This window comes from Danio rerio, chromosome 14 (assembly GCF_052040795.2).
Source record: "Danio rerio strain M-AB ecotype USA chromosome 14, GRCz13ab, whole genome shotgun sequence".
Taxonomy (NCBI): domain Eukaryota; kingdom Metazoa; phylum Chordata; class Actinopteri; order Cypriniformes; family Danionidae; genus Danio; species Danio rerio.
The window spans coordinates 34,775,881-34,800,147 of NC_141034.1; the positions used below are offsets into that span (position 1 = coordinate 34,775,881).

The 24,267-nt window shown below is 35.3% G+C and overlaps 1 protein-coding gene and 1 long non-coding RNA gene across 2 annotated transcripts in view; both read left to right on the plus strand.

Moving 5' to 3' along the window:
- The window catches only part of mrpl11 (mitochondrial ribosomal protein L11), a 62,929-nt gene extending 54,092 nt beyond the window's left edge, over positions 1-8,837 (plus strand). Inside the window, 3 exon segments of the mRNA NM_001002556.1 lie at positions 1,951-2,044; positions 2,485-2,644; positions 8,595-8,837. Coding sequence (NP_001002556.1) covers positions 1,951-2,044; positions 2,485-2,644; positions 8,595-8,712 — 372 coding nt within the window. The 3' untranslated portion in view covers positions 8,713-8,837.
- Positions 8,838-13,812: 4,975 nt separating this feature from the next.
- The window catches only part of LOC108192168 (uncharacterized), a 117,370-nt gene continuing 106,915 nt past the window's right edge, over positions 13,813-24,267 (plus strand). Inside the window, exons 1-2 of the long non-coding RNA XR_015507611.1 lie at positions 13,813-14,130; positions 15,703-15,788. This is a non-coding gene — a long non-coding RNA (uncharacterized LOC108192168). The remainder of the gene's footprint in view (positions 14,131-15,702; positions 15,789-24,267) is intronic.

Here is a 24,267-nt window from a genome sequence, read left to right on the forward strand (position 1 = left end):
AGACCTAGCAAGAGTAAATGTTGTAATATTTCCAATTGTGGAGCATTCCAGCAAATTCAGGCAGGCAGGGTTGGTTAAATTGAAACTGCTTCAGATCAGTTTAGTATAAATGTCACTGTTAAAGATAGTAGTACTTTTATTCAGCAGGAACACATTAAACTTTGACAAAGTGATAGATGTTACAATATATTAATATTGTAAATTACTGCTATTCTTTTAAAAGAAAGAAAACCCGAAAAACGATCATAGTTTCTATTAAAAAAATATACACTTTATCAACATTGATAAAAAATACAACATATTCTAAAGAAATCAGCTTTGCCATTAAAGGAATACATTACATTATAAAATAGAAGAAACTCTAATATTTTTGGACAGAAAAAGAAGTTTGAAATACCTCTAAATGGAAAATTACAACAGTTAAGAAAGCATCTTTGCTCAAAGTGATTTCAATGTCAGTACATTTTTTACAATTATTTTTCATATAGCACTATTTTTATTGAAACTGCTCTGAACAAAAGAAATAAACCAGAGGAGGTTTGTCTAAGGAGCCTTAAAGCCACACCCACCCATTAAATCATTCATCACCATCGCCCAAAGAGAGTTCCATGACATTTTGCAGAAAAAGCAAACTTTTTCTTTAAAAAGTTAAATGCTAAATGCTAAATCCATTTCACTTGAAGTATACTGGGCCTTAGGGCTCTTCTGCTGCGCGCACAGCGACCAGCAGTGAGAGTTTAGCATGGGATTAGTGCTTGTGTTTTGTTTTTTAACACTTTGTTTTTAAGAATTTAGGTTTATGTGTCCACTCTTCACTTTTTAATTGTTTATGGGATAGTATTTTAAATATTCGTGTGCAACTTATCTACAATGGAGATTTTATTTCTCATGTTGTTTTTGGGTGCTGATCTATCAACTGCTTGCTAGTGAATATGCTCATGGAGTTGTTAATCAAGGTAGAATAGTGTATACCAGGAGCCTGCTGCTACAATTGAACCTTTCAAGGGTAGAGACAATGTCAGACATCCATTTACCAAATGCAGTATGGAAAGTACCCGATGGAACGCTTAGGCAACGCTTGAGGAATCAGCAGGTGACTCGCACTCTGCTTCCCTGCAGGATCATAAGAAATGTTTGATCCTTAAGGAATAAGTTGGAAATTCAATTCAAAGTGACACTGCTCATCCCCTACACTCATAGTTTCAGCTCATTTACTGTAAAAAATGCAGGATTTCAAACAATTCATTCATGTTGTCCCAACACCATTCGATTAAGGTAACTTAACACTTTTAACAAATTTATGTGAAATAAACATAAAACAATTCAGTTGTCCCAATGAAATCTCAAGAATTATGTTGTTAAATTTTTTTTTTGAGTGTTCCTTATAGTTGCAGGTTTTTAGTATCAACCGGTAGAACTAAGCGATACAAAATTTCATACCAGCAGCCATTAGACATTTCAAAAAGGCATAGAGTAAAGCAGAGATTTTTCTGTGACTTGTATATTTTATATTGTATAGATTGTTTAAACATTTGTTTGGGGGGTGGACACTTGAAGTGATTATTTTTTTATTGTTTTATTTTTTTATTTGTTGGTTTTTACGAATAGAGTGTTTTGTATGTTTATGTTTTATGTCTTTATGTCCATTTGTTGTTGTCACTAAGCGAGTTTTTTTGTGTGGCACTGTTATGAAATGAGGACTCTTAACTGCAAGCCAAATCTGCCTTCAGGTATAAATAAAGTAACCTAACCTTCTTTAAAAAAATAAAATAAAATAAAAATAAAAAAATAAATAAAAAATTGAACTTACAGACAAAAAACTTCAAGTTTTTTTTTTCTTTTTATTAAATATAACTTACTCTAAAATAACCTGAAGGACTTGGGTCAGTTTGAAAGGGCTCGACATTTCTGACCGAGCTTATCCTTTTTTCTTTTTTATCTTTTCTACAGCCGGACCGGACGTATGACCTGAAAATTGGGCAGCCCACTGTGTCTTACTTCTTGAAACAGGCTGCCGGCATTGAGAAAGGAGCTGGAAAGACTGGTAAGCAGGCCATACATGCATCCATCCATCCATTCATCTTCAGTCTCTCAGCAGTCTATTTATACACCTCGCCACTGCCTTATGTTTCAATAATGGACAGTCTTCCCCCTGCGGTGTGTTTTGGTTCAGATTGAATTTTTTTGACTGATCTTATATTGATGATGAGCTGTGCTGGTAAAGAGCTGTGCAATTACTAAGGGGAAGCTGCAGAGAAGGTGGCGTTTTAACAAAAAAGAGAATTCTGGATTTGCTTCATACCTCAATTATTCTTTCTCATGTGCCTACTCCTTTTTCATTTGTAACCTCTCACCTTCACTCCATCTCCACTTCCGTTTTTTGCTCAATCACGACCAAAACACACCTCCTGCTGCTTTTTCTGTCTGTGCTGCTGCGTTTCATCATCTCTATTTTCCCCCTCCTGCCTTTCCTGTGTCCGTCAGGGCATGAGATCGCGGGGATGGTGACTGTGAGGGCCGTATATGAGATTGCACGGGTCAAATCGCAGGATGAGTGCTTTAAGCTGCGGGACACCACCATGCAGAACGTGGTCAAGAGCATCATCGGTTCAGCCAGATCCCTCGGCATACAAGTAGTGAACGAGTGAGTGTCCTTCAAACAGTATTCTGCCACATTCATAATAACATTAAAATGCCGATGGAATGTTTGGAGAGAGTTGCTCATTCTTGACATTTTACACATTTCTTCAAAGTCTTCAGAAATGGAAATATTCAGAATAGCAGAAATCAAAGTATTGAAGTAATGTAACAAAAATTGTCAAATGTTTTTTTTTGTTCTGACTAATTTAGAAAAATGCAATCTGCAAATTTGAAAGAGATGTTATCAGTGCTTTATAGAATAAAACAAATACTGACACACATACCAGGGTATCAGCGGGGTCTTAAAAAGTATTAAAATGTATAAAATCTCAAAAGCAAAAATTTTAGGCCTTAAAAAGTCTAAATCTACTAAAATATTGTGTTGTAGGTCTTAAATCTTTTTTTTAACAGGTCTTAATTTTTCAACCAAGGCTCAGTCTGAACATGTACCCCTGTATACATTTCGGGATAGTGCAAAATACATCTCAGGAGCTATGTTTTTTTTTTTGCAGTTTTTGTTTTTGCGAATCCACCAGAGATTGCTGTGTACACATTTTAAGATTTTAAATTTCTCTCACAAGTGCCATTCGCACCTGATCTCCTCATGGCCTGAGACTGACTGACTGACCGACCGACCAATAACCCCACCCAACCCCTTTCCCTAAACCCGGCAGACAATGTTTTCAAAAGCATTGAATGACCAGCTAACCACCTTGCCAAAACCCAACTGATGTTTTGAAAAGCAATCCGGAAAACAAAAAGACTTCGGGGTAGACAGATTTTACCACGTTTTCAGATTTTACCATATTTTCACCCTGTTATTTAATTGTTTGTTTTACTTTTTGGCTTTTTTTTTTTGTTTGTTTGTTTCACCTGTGTATGTCCTTTTAGATGCTATTATTAAACTAGGGGTATTCTGATATAACATTAAATAGTTTTGTGTGTGTGTGACCAATGAATAGAGAAAGAACAACTGAAAACCATAGACTGTAAAAGATTTGGACGTATTATCTGTGACGTCACCCATAGGTTTCTGAAGAGCGCAAATTTAAAAAGTGGGCGTGGCCAACCTGCGCCATTTTGTTTGCTTGTCATCGCTCCAACCGGGGATAGCCAAACAAGGGCAAAGAGGCAGAACGTGAGCGGAGCTACAGATGCCTGCCAGCAATTTTCTTAGATGGGCTTTTCTATGGGAGAAATGCTTAATACTTCATTACCTGCAACTTGTTTATGTTCTGACCACGTCTTTAGTTGTATACTATATCAATAAAGTGTTTAGTCTTTAAAAAACAGTGTTGTAAAATATTGAGCCACTAAGCATTGTTCTTATGACTTTTTTTCTACAGGAGGTAAACGCAAATTACTTCCAAACACTTCAAATATAGTCTGTGTTAGTAAATGCAAGGCTATTTATAAAAATCCAGGCAAAACGCTGTATGACAACATTTCAGATGACTGTTCTAGAGCCTACAGCTAATCAATATTTCAGATTCTGGAGTGCATTACATGTCTAAAGAAAATGATAAATGATCGTAAATAAAACAAATACATTTTTTGATATGATATACAAGTATATAAGAATTTTACTCACCTGGGAAATGGAGGCCACATAAATAGTTTGTGAGCAAAATTAACTGTACAGCATGCCATATCATCTGATAATTGTAAGAAATAGTTCCAAAAAGCATATAAATATAAAATATAACAAAAATAAGATATATATGCCAAGTTCAGCAGCTAATCACCCGGAATCAGCCGGTGAAGTGACAGAGACCAGGGAGACCTAGCTGTCACTCAAGTGGCCACGCCCTTAATTATGCAGACTTGATATAAATGAAACAGATGAGTTATAAAACAATTCTACAAAAACAAAACAAACCCCCTTACAGTTGTTATGAAGTGTAATTTTAGCTATATTAACCAAAATCGTTGTTTCTACCTGTAAACACCTGTTTACACCAGGCTGTAAAGTTTGCCATTTTAACATTGGGCTCAATAGAAATGTGCACTATTAAGGAGCCCAGACTAGTGGAATTTCGATAAATTGCAGTTTCAACAACCTACTTTTAAGGTTTTTTGCCGGACTCAAATCCCGTTGTCTCTGTCAGCTCCTCTGCATCTCAAATCCTTCGATGTAGGCGACAAACCACTTGTAACAGAAAAGCCGTCTACATAGAGGTAAACGGTCAGCTGGTAAGTGTGAAAAGGCACTGCTTCATACCTCTCCATAGCGTTCATTTGATAGACAAAATGCAGCCATACATAGCTCTGGCTACATAATTTGTGATCTCCAGAAATGTATATATGGGATACATTTTCACAATGGGCCTGTGTTGCAATTTTCCTTTGTTCATGGATACTGTAGCTACCCAATCTGGGCTTTAACACCCATATAATCACCAACAATCCCAATCTCAATAAAACCTTTAACTTTTTATTTAAAAATAGCTTTAAACCACTTTCCTTACAGTAAAATTTGTTTAAGTTCTCTATTTATTTACTGCTGTGGTACTGAACGGACCTATATTTTTACTATTACATTATCAATATTGTATTAATAAATCATAATAATTTTTTGATAGGTCAAGTGAAAGTCTTTTAAAGGTTTCTTTGAAAAATTCTGCAATTCTAATTTGGCTTCTACAGTGTATATAAATAAATCTATCACAAATGTGCTAAATTCCGAGAACACAGAGATGATCAGAATTTAATAGATGATGGGTCAGTGGCTTTCCATTGGAGAAAGCTTATTGATCATCTGCAAGCTTACTAAAATTATAGCAAAAGCCGATTATTCAGCTAGTGAACTCTCTCCTCTATTGACATACATTCAAAAGTCCTAGCTTTTTTATTATTATAATATTTTTGGCTTAGTCTTGTAGTGACTTTAAAGTAGCTTTACAACAGTTTATGATGATGAAGTCAAACACTCACTGTCTCTCGCCTGCTTAATCACAGATTGTGACATGTAATGTTTTGGATGAAATAGGTTTATATGTGATCTTATGTTGAAAAATCTGAGCCAATATTTCACAAACCAATTCAGCATTTTGCAAACAAACAAACTGTTTTGCAAAGATTCAACCAACTGGACGCATTCGTGGGAAAATTGTGTTCAAGGCTACATGCGGTTATATGCAGATGGACTGTATTTATTTATGAAATAAGATTTAGATGTGTAAAACACAATGTTTATTTGTTAACAGCAAATTTCCCAGTACTGTGTAGCAGCTGGAAGGGCATCCACTGCGTAAAACATATGCTGGAGTAGTTGGCAGTTCATTCCATTGTGGCAACTGCTGATCAATAAGGGACTAAGCCGGAGGAAAATGAATTAACAGGATTGAATTTTTGCTAAAAACGGACATTTTGTTTTTGCTAAATGGTTTCTGTTTGTTTGTGAATTAAGTGAATCGCAAAATGCTGGTTTTGTTTGTGAATTATTGGCTCAGACTTTGTTAAATAAAATGTGTTCCTTTACTGAATGGATTAAGATTATATTTCCATACTTTCTACAATGTACCTCTTTCAAAACTAATGCATTTTTCCATATCCAGTATGACTATGATTTCAACGTATCATTATTTGTACTGTTTGGTACGGCATGGGAAAAGTTTTGCAGTGAATTGTCATGATTGCATGTCTTTCCTGCATTTGTTTCTATTGTACATATTGAAATGAAATGGTTATGGTTCGTTTAATTTAATAGAAAATATTCGGGTTACTGAATCACAATGTCTGTTTAATTATTTATTATTACTGAAAATATTTTTTTATTGTGGTGAAATTCAAAAAATATTTCATGCTTTATTTATTTACAATATTTTAGACTTAAGGATGCACTGATACCATTTTTTTTTTTTGGAACCGTTTTGATCCCGATACCAAAATTATGAGTATCGACTGATACAAATTTGATTCTGATACTGTGCCCTATAGTTTTGGTGATAAACTGAAATAATGTATCTTCTTTAGTAAAAATAACAGACCTATAGCTTACTGTACATGACAGACGACACAATCTAACTAAAAACATGATGCTTGCTGTAAACTAGGCTACGTTACTTGAGCATTTGAGCTTATGTTTCCTTTGAAATTTGTAGGCTACTACTGTTGACCCTAATCAAAATACAATTACAGTGAAATATTCAGTTTCAGAGTAGCCTATATGATAATGACAATCCATATTGCGCCCGTCAGTTTCACTTTTTTTAATTAACTACTTTGATTTCAATGAGCCAGGCTTTACAAACTATTCACAGCACTGAAAGTATTCCCCTCGGAAGAATAAACTCAGTTGGAAGGATGAGATAACAGAAACTTTAAATATCAGCCTACAGAATCATTATACAGAGCGGCGCACGTCGGGTCTGCACAGGTGGTGCGTAAATGAAGTGCTTGATGCATCACTGAGGATTTTTTGAGGATCTGTCCAGTGTATTATTGAGCCTTTTCTAATTTAAAATTTCAGGTAGGCCCACTTTTTGTGTGAAGAGCTGGTAATAATCTGCTGATATAACAGACACAGCACAACATGATTTAGAAACAGCAATGAACTCTATGTTGCAGGGCAAAATAAACCCCTTTAAGGCAAAACTAAATGCATTTCTCCATTGATTACTTGTATTAACAGAGACAAATAGTCTTGGAGAAAGTTTTTTGTGTTGTCATAAACGAACGCGACATGCAGTTTAAATTGTGAATGCATGAAGAATGATTGACATAAACATGATTTTAAGCACTTGAATATTCATCTGTGCTTCACGTTGAATTTTAGAATGGCTTCAGAACATTTAGGATATAGTAGGCCTACATGACAACTTTCTAGTACCTTATAAGAGGTTACCTTCATGCCTTTTGTTGGCTTATAAATTACACAAAATATAGTGCAAGCGCATGGAGCATCCAATCCAAGTATCGGGATCTGTGCATCCCTATTCAAAACTTTTTGTTTAAAAACATAATTGTTAAATGGTTTTCTTTAAGTTCAGAGATTTGATTAAACAACCTAAAAATTTGAATCATTTTTTGGTAAAATGAAAAAAGTGCATGTAAAGAAATGTCTTCATTACTGAATAAAATGCATAAATGTTTAATGTGTTATGAAATGAAAAGTGTATGAAATGTATTGGAAGTTATGAAGACAATAGTGTTTGTAATAAATGTTTTAACATGTCCGAATAGAATGCATAAATAAACTATAATAATTGTGCCTTGTAGATGCAAATATTACATGCTCAAACAGTGGCATTAAGGCTGTTTTATTAAGCCATAGTTTTAGTTAAATGCAGATATTTATGCAGAGACACACACACACACACACACACACAATGCAATTTTTAAGCGTGTACACTTTCTCTACAGCGAGTCTTAAACATACATCTTTTCCTTGTATAAATATTGCAGACGTCCCACCACCTAGTAAAGACCTTAATAAGAGATTTGAATAAATAATGGCGGAATAAATCAAGTCTTCTCACATTCGCCAAAGACTTCACTCCTTGTGCTCATTGGGAATTTCACGCCCTTTCTCACTGTGGAGAATTCAACTTGATTTGCAGCATTTTAAAAAATGAATCATAAAAATTCATGTATTGTATAATTAATGCTGAGAAATTGTAAAAGATTCGACCAGCTGCTTAAATATTAAGACTCGTTCATTAGAATAGCGCTTGCTTGTCACCGACTGCAGTCTATTTTATCCAGAGCTTCCGATGTCAGATCTGGCAACATTTGGACAGGCCTGTTTTGTTAGCAGGGCCTTGCATTTTTCTTAAACCGCAGCTCTTTAATAAATGAACCGTGTCACCGAGCCGCAAACACTCAGACCCATCATTTGTGCATGAGGGAAGAGCAACGCTCGCCTTGCATTTCAATCGATCGCTAGAAATATTTGAAATTCTAATGTAATGTAGATGTGTTGATCTCCGTCTTCTCTGTCATCCGTCTGTCAGCCTGTCACCAGAGGAGTACGGCGAGTTTCTCCGAGAGCGTGAAGTGATACTGAAGGCTCAAGCAGAAGCAGCCGCAGCTGAAGCAGCAGCAGCAGCAGCAGCAGTCAAGAAGAAATGAAGAGCTACTCTGTGCTCCACTTATTTATCATTGCAAAAAAAAAAAAAAAGACATCTGTTCACATGGATTCCCCCTGCTATTCTGGTTGTGTTTTTCTAATAAAATGCTGCTGATTTGCATGCAGACTTATTGAAGTGTATTCTTTTATTGCTGTTTACCACTTTTTTTTCCACCTGCTCTTTCGCACACTTCCATTGACTCCTGCAACTCTGAGTAATAATCCAGTTTTTTATATAACCGCTGTGACTTTAATATCTGTGCTGAAGTAGATTGCCCTTTAGCAACCCAGTAACGACAAATTCAGGTTGGTGTGTAATGATGAAATATGATGTTTTATTGCTTGTTTATAAGGATTGCATGATGCTTTCACATTTAACTCTTATATTATGGTTGATTTTTTTAAATGTTTTATTATCTGATTGGATATATTATATTATATTATATTATATTATATTATATTATATTATATTATATTATATTATATTATATTATATTATATTATATTAGACTACATTATATTAGACAAGATTATATTAGATTAGATTTAGACTATATTATTATATTATATTATATTATATTATATTATATTATATTATATTATATTATATCTTATTAGTATCAAGCCATCTAAAAGCTAAACAAATAATCTTTCCATTGATGTATGGCTTGTTATAATAGGATGATACTTGGCCTAGATAAAGCTGTTTAAAATATTTACTTTGAGGGTGTAAAATAAACTATATTAAGAAACTCACCTTTAAAGTTGCCGAAATGTAGTGCTTAGAAATGCCATACCAGGTTGGACCAGGTTGTTTGCAGGTTGCACTTTTGCCTTCAGAACTCCCTTAATCCTTTGCTCTATTGGATTGGATCTGGTGACTGTGGAGGCCATTTGAGTACAGTGAACTCATTGTCATATTTAAGAAATCAGAAGATGGGCACACTGTGCAACAATACCCATGCAACAATACCCATGTTAGATGTGGTGTTGACACGATGCTCATTTGGCATTAATGGCCACCAAAGTGTGTCAAGATAATATCCCCCACACTAATACACCACCACCACCAGCCTGAACCGTTGATACAAGGCAGGATGAATTCATGATGACGCTAAGTTCTAACCCTACCATCTGAATGTCGCAGCAGAAATTGAGACTCATCAGACCAGGCAACATTTTTCCGTTCTTCTATTGTCCAATTTTGGTTTTCAAATTGTAGCTTCAGTTTCCTGTTCTTAGCTGACAGGAGTGGCACTCAATAATAATAATAAAAATAATAATAATTCCTTACATTCATATAGCGCTTTTCTGGGCACTCAAAGCACTTTAAACAATGGGGGGAATCTCCTCACACACAAGCTGATTGGTGGAGAGGAGACAGAGTGATGATATGCCAATTATGATACGAGGAGGTTTAGGAGGCCATGATGGACAGTGGGCAGATTTGGCCGGGATGCCGGGGTTAAACCCCTATTCTTTTTCGAAGGACATCCTGAGATTTTTAACAACCACAGAGAGTCGGGACCTCGGTTTAACGTCTCATCCGAAAGATGGCACTCAGTGAGCAGTATAGGGTCCCCGTCACTATACCACAGGTAGACCACAGGTTAGTGTGGTCACACTCAGTGTGGTCTCCTGCTGTTGTAACCCATCAGTCTCAAGGTTGGACGTGTTGTGCGTTCATAGATGCTCTTCTGCATACCTCGGTTGTAACAAGTGGTTATTTGAGATGCTGTTGCCTTTCTATCAGCTCGGCCCAGTCTGGCTATTCTCCTCTGACCTTTGGCATCAACAGCATTTGTGCCCACAGAACTGCCGCTCTCTGGATATTTTTATAATTTTTGGACCATTCTTTGTAAACCCTAGTGATAGTCGTGCGTGAAAATCCCAGTCAATCAGCAGTTTTTGAAATACTCAAACAACCCCATCTGGCACCAACAACCATGCCATGTTCAAAGCTAACTTAAATCAACTTAAATCACCTTTCTTTCCCATTCTGATGCTCTTTTTAAACTGCAGCAGATCGTCTTAACCATCTCTACATGCCTAAATGCATTGAGTTGCTGCCATGTGATTGGCTGATTAGAAATTTGTGTTAACCAGCAGTTGTGCCTAATAAAGTAGCAGCTGAGTGGATGTGCATAAATAGAGTATACACACATATATCTGTGTGTATCGATGGATGGATAGATAGAGATAGATACTCGCAGCTTTAACCTATTATATGAAACGGTAGCCTACATCATGATTGTGTGTAAAGCTGTTTAACCGCGCAGACAAGGGGGAAAAAAGTAATAGATGGTAATTTACTTTCTGATGGAGTAGCTCGACACTGACCCCACTGAACAAGAGAGATTTTACAAGCTCTGTCAAATCACTTTGCTTAAAGTCAAGTGCGTTTCTGATTGTTTTCCAAATGCTTGTCGACAGTGAATAAAGGGCAGAGATTTTTCCCCCTCTTTGAGCATCACATTCGACTCTTTGATTTGAATGAGATGGCAGTGTTGTGCACTTCATCCAGGCTTCAGTGACGAAGTGTTCTCCATTTCACAAGAACAGGGAAAGATGAGAGACAATAACATCAAGAGGAAGTGAGTTCATATACAGCGTTTTATCTGCCCTTTGAGTCTCACAGCAAGCGATGGCTGTTATATCTGGTGTTTGCAAAGGTCAAAAGGCATCATAGGCGGTATGTTTAGCAGTGGATGAAGCTTGTCAAAGTACAGCTCTCATAAGAGCCCTGAAGGGACATAGAAGCAAGAGACTTCCCAGAAATGCTCTGATGTGGTCGTATGAGTTCCGCAGTGCTTCTCTGTTAGACAAATGAGATTTCTTATATAATTCAGCCTCTATTTATTGTTATACACTTGTAGTGATCCCCATACTACACTACTTCCTGAATATTGCAGAAAGCAGATGAAGGATCGTGCTTGGTAAAACAGAAATCAGTACTTACCCTCATCCTCTAGTCCATGTGAGTTTGGAATAGCCTGAGGCATGAACTAAAAAATGAACAACCCTTGTGCATAATAAGCAGACAACATCCATGCAAAAATGACAGTGCTTGCAACAACAATCGCAGAAGCCACAGTACATGTTAGTCTAACGAGAATTTACTTTCAGAATTTTGTCGATTTTCTTCTAAACCGCAAACATCAGAAAGGCTTGCTCTGCATCAATTGAAATGATACTGAGATGACATTTGAGCTGCAAGATAATGCTTGCTCCACTTTAAAGAACTACAGAAGAAGATGAGTGTTTACAAATGGGCTGCAATTTGACACTATTTTTTACACTGAAGTGGAGACTTAGTGAGGAAAAGCTGGAACTTGAATGCTAAAATGAGATGTCAACAACACATCCTTCTTGCAATTCTTGCTGCAATTTGCATTGCCTATTACCTTTCTAAATGTATTTTGTAGAAAACTGAAATGGAACAAGAGTAAGTACCTTATAAACTGAATGAATAATGAATTCAGTATTTCCATCTCTTTCTATTTATGTTATTTAGTTAGTCAGTTGCACTTGCATTGTAAAAACAAAACGTAACAAGACTTGTACAGTATGCCATGTTCATCAGTAGGCCTAATTTAAATTAATTTAATTTGTACAAAAATGAAAAAGATGGAAGCTTAACTGCCAATTCAGGTAGGTTTACTCAATAGTTTGCTAAAGAAACCTTAGTTTTATTCATATCAAGCTGCTTATGTGGTAAACATTGATTATGCTATCTTGTTTGTTTATTTGTTTTACAGACTGATTTGTAATTTCAATTACGTGTAGTGTAGCAAACTCATACATAATTTGTGATTACCAAGGATGGGCAATATTTATCATACATGTATTTCAAATACATATTTTAAATATAAAATAGTATTTTGTAATTTGCATTTTTTAGGTTTGATAGAAAGGGGTTAATATTTTGTAATAACATACTTTAAGTTCTTTTGTGTAGTGTCTATTTTTGTATTTTTAAATACTGCAAAATACATTGTAAGAAGTCTACATGATGACATCATTAAAAATGTGGCCTTTAAAAGTGGTGTTTTCTCAGAGATCAGACTAGAAAATTGATTAATATTGAAAAAGTTGATCAGTGCTTGCTGTGTATGGATGGAAATTGTACATCCGATATAAAGAAAATAACAGACAAATAGCAGGGATAGAATTTGAAGCCAAAGACAGGAAAATAAGACAAACAACAAAAAGTCCTACAGTGGAGATACCTGCAAAACTTCATTGGCTGTTTCAAATGCCAGTAGCTGATCGGCAGCTGTTCTTTATACGTTTTTATTTATAAACTTTGGCATAGTTAATCTGTATAAAACAAAAATATTTAATAATACTCTAGCCTACAGACAGGTCAAAAACTTCCAACTCAGGTTTTATGGCAACAAAAACTGATATCAGGTTTTATATTGTGTATTGAAGACTACAATTGGTGGAGTACAATAAAAAAAAAACATGATTTATGGAAATGACTAAAAGTGGAGATTCTAGCATTGAAAATTTCAATTGCAAAAAAAACCCATTTTTATTTATTGATTTATTGACCAAATTATGTGAGCAAAAATTTTAAAATAAGCTTTTCCTATATCACCCTTTTAAAATATAAGACTGGTGGCAATTTTGACAATAGATAGAGCTATAGAGACTTAATGTATATAGTACCATATTCTAACTCATTTTACGCATTACATGGTTTCTTCACGACAGGATTTCCAATATGAAGTTTGTATAATATCTATTCTAAAATCAAAGAGAAACACAAATTGCATTTTTATGAATATGAATACCTCCTCAGGTGAATGAGGTGCAAATGGGATTGATCGAATAGGCCTGTTTATGGAATGTTTGCGATGAAACTTAATTCGCCCTTGGTAAAGTATTTTGAAGTATTTTCAAGATACATATTTTATTTTTGATAGGCTACATTGTGGCTGCTGTATTTTGCAGTTTATTTTGATACGTGTAAAATAGAGGTATTTTATTTATATGTATTAAATACATTTCACTCTATTTCTGCCCAACCCTGGTGATTACTATGGATAACCTAGATAGAATAAATTATTGCAATTTATTTAAAAACCCGAGCCACGGAGAACATAGCCTACAAGACCGTGACCGGAAGAGACGTACGCGACCTTTGTTTACACAAAAATAGGCTAAGTTAACTGCCTGCCTGCCTGCTACTTCAGTTTAGTTAATTCATTAACTAAAAACGAGCAATTCGGAACAGCAATTATTTGTAAAATTCAGCTCTTACAATACGACTAGTTCATGTTAGCTCAGACTGAAATAACGTAAACCTGATGCTGACTTCACCTGCTATCAAAAACATTTAACGTTACCATGTTAAGATGCGAACCCCTTGCGTTCAAGTTCTTGTTGGCTGAAAGGTCAATGGAGGACACTAAGTAAGTTAATCATTGCATTTTTAAAAACGGTTTGGTACTATTCTCATAAAAAATGTGTACATTTTCAAACACGTCATGATTTCATTGTAGTTACACATGTTTACGTAACACAATCATTGTTTCAAAACAAAAACATTATGAAATGAATTGAGAACATTTGGTTTAATTGCCAAAACCCAACCGTAAGACCCCTTTTCAACTTTTTTTCTTCAACTATATTATATTAATCATATTATATATATTTATATAACATAAATGTAATCAAAGAACCCACATAAAATCTGATAAATGGTTTATGACATGCAAGTTCATATGTAAATCTTTAATGTTGCATGGAGCTTGTATGTCATCATTCAATTTGCAATTTTTCAGTTTTCTATATGAAAACACATCAAGTTATTTACATACATGAGCAAAAGTATTTACTGTACTGAATTGTAATTTGACTTTATCTATATGGTAACTAATTGTGATCTAGTGGAAATAATCAGTAATTTGTATTTCTTGACTGAACGCACTTGATGCAATTTGTCTTTGTTACAAATTAAAGTTGAACAATAGAAAAATGTACCAAACTGAGTGTTAAGAAGTAGAAATCCAAAGTTTGATTGTAGCTCCAAGGCAGTTACTGTGAATGAAGTGCTTATTTTGTGATTATGTGATTGGACTAACACAATTGAAAATATGCTGAAATATTTTTTTAAGTTACACTTTTGTGGATCTGTTGTCATAGAAGTACCAATTTATTGTGAAAATCCTACTTGCACACACTTTTAAGTATAATGATTAATCAATATTTATAGTCTACTTGTTATCATAGGCGTACACTCGACCTATAGCACAAGTATAAAATGTACAGTTGAATTCAGAATTATTAGCACTCCTGAATCATTAGCTCCCTCTATATTTTTTTCCCCTATTTCTGTTTAAGGGATAGATTTTTTTTTCAACATATTTCTAAATATAATAGTTTAATAATTCATTTTTATGGTAAATAATATTTTACTTGATATTTTTAAGATACTAGTTTTCAGCTTAAAGTGCCATTTAAAGGTTTAACTAGGTTAATTAGACACGTTACGGTAATTAGTCATTATATAATGATTGTAAAAAAACATACATATTGCTTAGAAGGCTAGAAATATTGATCTTATTTTTTTATTATTAAAAACTGCTTTTATTCTTGCCAAAGTAAAACAAATAAGACTTTCTCTAGAGGACAAATTTGATCAGAAATACTGTGAAAATCTCCTTGCTCTGATAAACATATTTTGGGAAATATATTTAAAGAACAATAAGTTCCCAGGAGGGCTAATAATTTTGACTTCAACTCTAAATATGGTAAATGCAACATGAGAGGCTATTTATAATTATTAAGGAAGCCATAAAGACAGCTTATTTATAAATGCTGTAGGATTATTTATCATTGTTAGTTCAAATTAGCTGTGGCTAATGCTAATAGAGCCAGCTGTTTTTCCTATGACCGTATACCTGACTGCCAATTTAAATGTAGGACTAATCTAATGCATGGCTAGAGTTAGGCTTTTTTTAAACTTATGATTTAATTCACAGAAGGCTCACTGAATGTCCACATGGTGGCACTGCGTCTTCAAAGACAGTCAAGGATGCTTGCAGGCACAGATAATCATCATGCTTTGGTGAGTGTAACTCGTCCTGAAAAATGTGCTTTGCTTTTCAGTCTCCGCTCCGAGAAACCAGTCAAATCTGTGCCTCTAAGTGCATATCATTTTCAACCAGATGCTTTTGTCTAAAATCTGAGGCAAATTTCTCAGACGCTTTTCTTCTGATCTTGGCTTTTAACTGTCTTCGAGGACCAATGAGTGCTTTACTTTGATGTGAACTAACCTTTGTGCGTCGCCTCTACCAACTTCACAAGTCTCTTTTTGCATTATGAATGCAAGCATTTTTTTTTCTTTTTAATAGAAAAAATGGAGTGTCATGGTTAGCTTTTTGACTAATGAAAATCTAGCCACTCTGTGACTGGTGTGCTGTAATTCATGTTATGTCATTTCAAAAAGTTGGGAAAATTACATATAAAATAATCTGCTGTACATTTCGAGGGGTCCAGTTTAGAAAAGGTCATGATTAGAAGACTAATCTGATCTCTTAGCCCAGCCTTCCATTGCCAATGCATGTATATTCATATTTTTCCACAAGAGGGCATCTTTTTTAATGCTTGTTTGAATTAGAATATATTATTGCATTATTTATTGTATTATTATTCTATGTTTATCTTAAAAATATCTTTATAGCAATAATGATTTAGTTTGCAGACTTATTTCGACACCTGAATACTTTTTTATACAGAACCAGCAGCCACCCATCAGTATATAGAAAGTTATATTTTCTAGGGAACATTATATGTCTGTCCATCTGTTTGTCTATCTTTAGCTTTCAATTCAATCAAAACAGCTTTACTATATTGAGAAAAACTGAAATATCACATGGTCCTTAGTATTCAGACCCTTTGCTAGGTATTTAGTAAAAGCACCCTTTTGAGTCTTTTTGGGAAAGATGTAGTTTTTCACACCTGCATTTGGGGATGCTCTGCCATTCCTCCTTGCAGATACTCTCCAGTTATGTCAGGTTGGAGGGTAAAGGTTGGTGGACTTCCATTTTAGGTCTCTCCAGAGATGCTCAATTGGGTTTAAGTCAGGCTTTGGCTTTGCCATTCAAAAGCAGTTACAGAGATGTTGTGAAATCCACTCCATTATTTTAGCTGTGTGCTTAGGGTCATTGTCTTGTTTAAAGGTAGACTTTCAGCCCATTCTGAGGTCCTGAGCAGTATGGAGAAGGTTTCTTCCAGAATATCTCTATACTTGGCTACATTCGTCCTTCCCTCGATTGCAACCAGTCGTCCCTACAGCTGAAAAACACCCCCAAAGCATGATGCTGCCACCACCATGCTTCACTATTGGGACTGTATTGGACAGGTGATGAACAGTGCCTGGTTAGAACCACTTAGAATTAAGGCCAAAAAGTTTTATCTTGGTCTCGTCAGACCACAAAATCTTATTTCTCACCATTTTAGAGTTCTTTAGCTGATTATTAGTAAACTCCATGTGGGCTTTTATGTGTCTGGCCACTCTGCCGTAAAGTTCAAACCCGTGAAGCGCTGCAGTGATGGTTGAATTTCTACAAATTTCTCCCATCTCCTGACCGCATTTCTGGAGCTCAGCCACAATGATCTTCTTTACCTCTCTCAACAAGGATTTTCTGTCCCAATAGCTCCGTTTGGCCGGATGGAAACGGGTTTCATTTAAGGATTATGGAGGCCGCGGTGCTCTTAGGAACTTTGAGTGCAGCAGAATCTTTTTGTCACAATAAAGGTGTAGAACCCAGAGGTGGGACCAAGTCATTGTTTGACAAGTCACAAGTAAGTCTCAATTCATTGCCCTCAAGTCCCGAGTCAAGTCCCGAGTCAAGACAGGCAAGTCCCGAGTCAAGTCCCGAGTCAAAGGCAACAAGTCTCAAGTCAAGTCCAAAGTCCTGCAGTTTGATTTTCGAGTCTTTTCGAGTCTTTTTAACAGAAAAATAAAATATATACAGATTAGGTATGGTTGTAAGATCTGTATTAATTAAACAAACCTTTTTTTATTAAAGAACATTGCTCAGATATATAAAAATACAAATGCAATTTTCTGAAAAAGTACTGAACAGTGCTGCGTCTCGTCTCCACAGCATAATGCACAAGAACGAGTTCCACCAAAAAAAGACTCCATTTTGCCTCACATCACACAGAAATTGCAGGTCTCCTGCTGTCTAATTCATTAAGTTTAGTTGTGCTATATTATGTCTTCGGTGATCAACTTGTGATTAACCAAAATTACATAACCTCAATGTGGTAGCAGTAGACCAACTCCTGTATATGCTGCAAAGTTAAATTGAGTGAAATTGGAATTTTGTCAATTGAATCTCGTGTGTGCTAAAATGGTAGCACATATTGTTAATGAAGTAGGCTACTTTATACAAACAATAAAGTTGTTTTCTTCACATAACGTTGAAGAGCTTTGCTCTTTACCTTGTGTGATGCTCGTGCACGGATTTCCTCTGTTTGTGGACAAAACTGATTGCAAGTTCTCAAATTTTCTCTCGCTCTCAAATATGCACTGCTCACACACAAATTTTCTTGAGCGCTCTCAGAGATTATATGCAAACTCACAATTTGTGTCGTGTTCCCTCTTCCTTTCATGCTTTTTGATATGATTCATATTGCTGCACTGTTTAATAACAATAACCAAAATACTAAAATAGACTTACATATTAAATGTTTAATCTAATAAACCATAACATTTTTGGTTGTTTTATATGATGAGATATTTTCAGTTTCAAACACTTAAAGACAGAGAATAGACCAGTGGTGCCCCCCTGAAAATTTGCTTAAGGGGGGCCAGAAGAGGCCAGCTACGTCAGTGGCACCAATCAATCCACAATAATTTAGTGGCTGCTATTTATTTATTGAAATATTGCATTTTATTGCATTTATGTAAGTAGATTTAAATAAATAATGTCAACAGCAAAATCATATCGGGTTGGCCACAGGGGTGGCTAGAGTTTACACAGGGGTAACACCCCTTGTAAAGGGGTTTACACCACTATAAGGCACCCCTGGAATAGATGTTGGATGTAAAAAATACATTTTATTTTAAAAGCATTTAAACAAAAACTAATGCAAGCAGAAATGTAACTTTGATAAAAATAAGGAAACACTTGATAAGGTATTATAGCCTACTGTACTATTCACTCTTCAAATAAATCTCACTATCAATCTCATTTTATCATGGCAGCTAAAATAAAGTAAACTAGTGTTTGCTGGCTTCCACTTTGCTGATGAGATTGTGGAGGACATTTTCCATGTCATCCTCTTCATTTTGAGGAAAGCTGTTCCACAGGGCCCCTGAACACGTATATTGGCATGTACTGTGTTTTGAACAGTAGCCTACTACAGTAAAGAACTTCAATTGATCAGTTGTGGTAATACTATAGTTGCTATGGTAACACAAGTGTAATATAAACAAATTACCCAGTGCTGTATTATTTTACAATATAGGGTATTTTATACTACAAATCACTACACTTTACTGTAGTAAAACTACACTTTGTATTATTTTATCTGTTCACTATTGGTAATACTACTGTATTATGAAGCATTAATTAACAAGTCGTAAATAATACTAGCCTAAAACATAAGTATAATACAAGTATACAACAAGTATAATACTCAAAAACACTAGAATTTATTAAAGAATTTACCTTAACCTTTTAGTTTTTTGTGTATTGTTAATAAATAGTAAAGCAAGAAAGAAACCATATCAACATTCTTGGAATAACCCTTCGCTAAGCCTCGCCCTCCTTAGTTACTGTTGCTACGCCTGTCAAGCTTTCATGCCTGGCACATCTATTACAGTGTGTATGCGCTGGTGTCAGACATTCCCAAGGATTTAATTAGTCATTTTTGGCAAACAGGTGAGATATCTGAGAAAGCCAGACAAAAGAGGACTGCAGTAAACATTACAGGGGTATATTCACAACATAATAGCAACTGATTAGAAAATAATTTTATCAAAATTGAAGCAAGGTTAGCCTAGCCACCTCATACGCTGAACATTCAACAGCATAGTTCATGCACAGCAGGAGAGGTGAAATTATAAAATAATCTAATAACCTAAGAAACTGATGGATTGTGCCGAATATTAGCATCATTGACCCATAACAGTGTACAGTACCTATTACTGTCAGCATGTTTGTGTGCTCTTTATCCAGTTTTTATTCAAATTTGCAGTTAAGTGGAAGAAAAAAAATTGAAATGCACAATCATTAAAGTATAAATAACAGAAGTGAACAAATAGATTTTTCCTACCAGCAAATATTAGTGTATGTATTTATATGCGTTACAATAGCGAGGGTTTAAACTAAGCAGTGCTCACAGGGTTCAACGCTAAGGATTTTTTCTACTGGCCCGATCGGGCCAGTGGTTCTGATTTTTACTTGCCCTGCCCAAATTTTCACTGGCCCCACCAAAAAAAAAAAAAAAGAAGTTAATCGCTATTTGAATGTGCGTGTGTGTGTGTGTGTGTGTGTGTGCACCCCTGTTTATTTTTTTCCCCAATTTCTATTTAACAGAGAACAGATTTTCTCAGCACATTTCTAAACATAATAGTTTTAATAACTCATCTCTAATAACTGATTTATTTTATCTTTGTCATGATGGCTGTAAATAATATTTTACTAGATATTCTTCAAGACACTTCTATACAGCTTAAAGAGACATTTATAGGCTTAACTAGGGTAATTAGGTTAACTAGGCAGGTTAGGGTAATTAGGCTAGTTATTGTATAATGATGGTTTGTTCTGTAGACAGTCTGAAAAACAATTAGCTTAAGAGGCTAATAAATTTTACCTTAAAATGGTTAAAAAATGTTTTTATTCAAGCCAAAATAAAACAAATAAGATTTTGTTCAAAGGAAAAAATATTATCAGACAAAATATCAACATTTCTTTGCTTTGTTAAACATCATTTAGGAAATATTTTAAAAAGAAAAAACAAAAAACAAAAGGGGGCTAATAAATCTGTATATATATTTACGGTAATTTTTAAAATGTTTAAGGAAAACTATTCAGTTCATCAAGGCTATATTTATAAATGTAAAAAGGTGTAATTGTTAAATATTTATTAAAATTTTAAATAACTGCTTTGTTATTGTATTTAGTTTCAAATAAAATAATTACTCCAGACATTATTGATTTTATAACTATTACCATTTATAAATATAATAATAATTAATATTAGTGATTTCTGAAGGATCATGTGACTGGAGTAATGAAGCTGAAATCTCATCTTTAAAATCACTGGAATAAATGAATAAATTAAATGATAAACTACTTTTGAACAGTTATTTTATAGTGCAACATTTCACAATTTGTATTTATGATGAAATAATTGCAGCCCTGGTGAGCAGAAGAAGCTTGTTTTAACATATTTAATCACACTGACCCCAAACTTTTGTGTATTGTGTATAGAATATTTTATAAGTGAAAATGTGCACTTTAATTTTAACAACCCACAGACATCGTCACCAAATACAAATCGAGGTCAGACTTTCTCATATATACAGAGCCTCGTTTCAATTGTCAGGTTTTGTAGAAATCGATCAATTGAATTAATCAATCTATTAAAGAAACGTTGACTATAATTCTGTATTTTAGGCTTAAATTATAGAGAGACATAGCAGATGAACCGAGACTGCATCAGATCAATGTAAATCTTTCTTTCGAGCTGTCAGTGCGGAAATGAACAAAACAACAGGCCTAATACAACATAGGCCTATTATACGATTAAAATATGGAAAAATTAACACATAGTAATTTCGGTCAATTTTCCTGACGGATAAACCGAGATCAGGCTGGATAAACAGCTCTCGGTAATATTTCAGCATGCTTTCACTTTCGCATTTACCGGTAAGAATGACATCTCGCCCTGCTCATCATTCCCTCTTCATATAGCCGTATATATGGCTATTACACGATCATGATACACTGTGATATAGCCTGGGTCGTTAGTTCGTTGCATTGTTTTGTTTTCTTGTTTTTCTACAATCGATATACGCTCAATAGGACAGAGACCGTCTCATTCAGGCGATCTTGGACTGATTGATTTGGCGCGGAAGCGAGCGCAACTGCTGGATATATGCTAAAAAAACGCGCTAACGGGTGAAACGAGACAGATTCCGAAACAAACGTCTATGTGTGAAAGCACCGTAAGATTGTATTTGCACACAATTGACAGACAGTCGCAGCACGCAGCTCTGGCTCGATCTGTCAGGCAAAAAGGCAGCAGCTGGCCCGATCGAGCCAGTAACATTTTGTACACTGGCCCGAGTGTCTCGCACGCTGGCCCCGGGCCATCGGGCAGTCCTTATTGTCGAGCCCTGGCTCATAATATCGAGTGGAAAAAAAGAAAAAGACCGCTGGAAAGCATAACCTGCTTTGTTTTTTTTTTATTTTTTTTATAAGAAACACAGTTTAGATCTGTTTAGGATAAGAGGAGTGTGAGTTATTGCCACCTATCATTGAATGTGAATATCGAAAACAAAACCAACTTAGCTTAACTCCTTTACCGCCCCTCACACAGCTTGATCCACGCTGGCATTTCTCCTCTTGGGCTTTGGTTTTGAAAAGGGAAAAAATCCCACCACCCAGTCCAAACTTTTAGGATAGCGGGTGTCAGATTTTCACAATCCAATTGCGCAACGATTTGGCTTGTTTCCCTCGCTCGAAAGCTTGACAGAGCCTCTGCCCGTAGCTACGATTGGTAAGCCGCGATTGGTGGGTGGCGGTTTTTGGGCGTGGCTTAGCGAAGGGTCAGTTTAACTGGAGGATCCCGTGAGAGCAAAAGCACTAAAGGTATGAGACGCCATCGTAAACAAAAGTCAAGCGAACGCAAAGAGACTGAATGCACGAGAGAGAGAGAGAGAGAGAGAGAGAGAGAGAGAGAGAGAGAGAGAGGTGTATGTTGTATGTGTGAGAGAGAGAGTGTGAGAGAGAGAGAGAGAGAGAGAGCGAGTATTGGCACGCGAGTATTGGCTCGATCTCAAGTTCAAATTCAAATTCTCTCTGCGTTCCCTTGACTTTTGTCCACTCCGGCGCCTCATAGTAGTCACGTTGGATACTGTCGAATCAAAACAATCTACCGTGCTTCGATTGGACGTCATGCCGAAAGCGCGCATGCTCACACACACGTGCGCGCGTGCTGTCACACACGCGCGCATAAACGGGGAGAGAGAGAGAGCGGTCCATGTCAACATACTTTTTTATCGTTGGGCTTTCCATGGGAAGCAGCAAGTCTTTACAAGTCAATAGGGGCAAGTCCTAGTCAAAGTCCAAGTCATTTATGTTCAAGTCCAAGTCGAGTTGCAAGTCTTTTTATATTTTGTCAAGTCGAGTCTAAAGTCATCAAATTCATGACTCGAGTCTGACTCGAGTCCAAGTCACATGACTCGAGTCCACACCTCTGGTAGAACCATGTCAAGAATGATCAGAAGAAATGGACTGCACCTGAGTTGAATATATGAGTGTCACAGCTAGGCATGGGTTGGTATAAGTTTTTGAGGGTATGATAACCTTGGATAAGAATATCACAGCATTGTGATTACTGCTCTAAATATATATTCTTTTTAAATGTCTGGGTAAAAAGCTAAAACTTTTTACCCTTTGAACACATTACATTTTTATTTTGAGTAACATTTAAATGATTTTGGAGCAGTAAATATGTCAGGCTAAAAAATTCAAATAAATGATTGACTTCTGCTCTCTTCATTGGTTTCAAAAACACAGATTTCTTTCAAATTTAAAACATCTTTGGATGATTTTTCTGCTGGAGATACTTTTGTCCAAAAAAAAAAAAAAAGTACATAAAAAATTGTATCTTACACATACCTAAGTAATAGTATAACAGAACATTTTGACGTTTTTAAAACATTGACTTTTCCAAAAAGCAGTATACCTTGAAAACAGTTATCTTCCCAAGCCTAGTCACAGCAAAGGGTCTGAATACTTGGGACCATGCGATATTTCAGTTGTTCTTTTTTTAATAAATCTGCAAAAATTTCAACAATTCAGTGTTTTTTGTTTTTTTTTTTTGTCACTATGGGGTGCTGTGTGTACATTAATGAGGAAAAATTAACTTAAATGATTTTAGCAAATAGCTGCAATATAACAAAGATTGAAAAATTTAAGAGGGTCCGAATACTTTCTGTACCTAGTGTATGTATATTTAAATAGGCATACTTATAGGTCTGCGTGGAATCTGCATGTGCACATTGACTAATATGCAATGTTTACATGAATTATGTGCAATGCAGTTTGTCGTAAAAAAATATTTAAATAAAATTTCAGTCTTTTAATAAATATATCACAAGACTTTAAGAAACCTTTAAAAAAGTTATTATTTTTAATAACCAAAATTATTCTGCATAAATCTGCTTTTTTTTTTTTTTTTTACAGAAATTGGCAAAAGATCCACAAATGCTGTCTTGCCCTCAGTATACCTTAACTATTTACAATATAACAACTGTACATAACAGTGTTTTAACCTTCTGGTGCTGTATGGTCACTTTT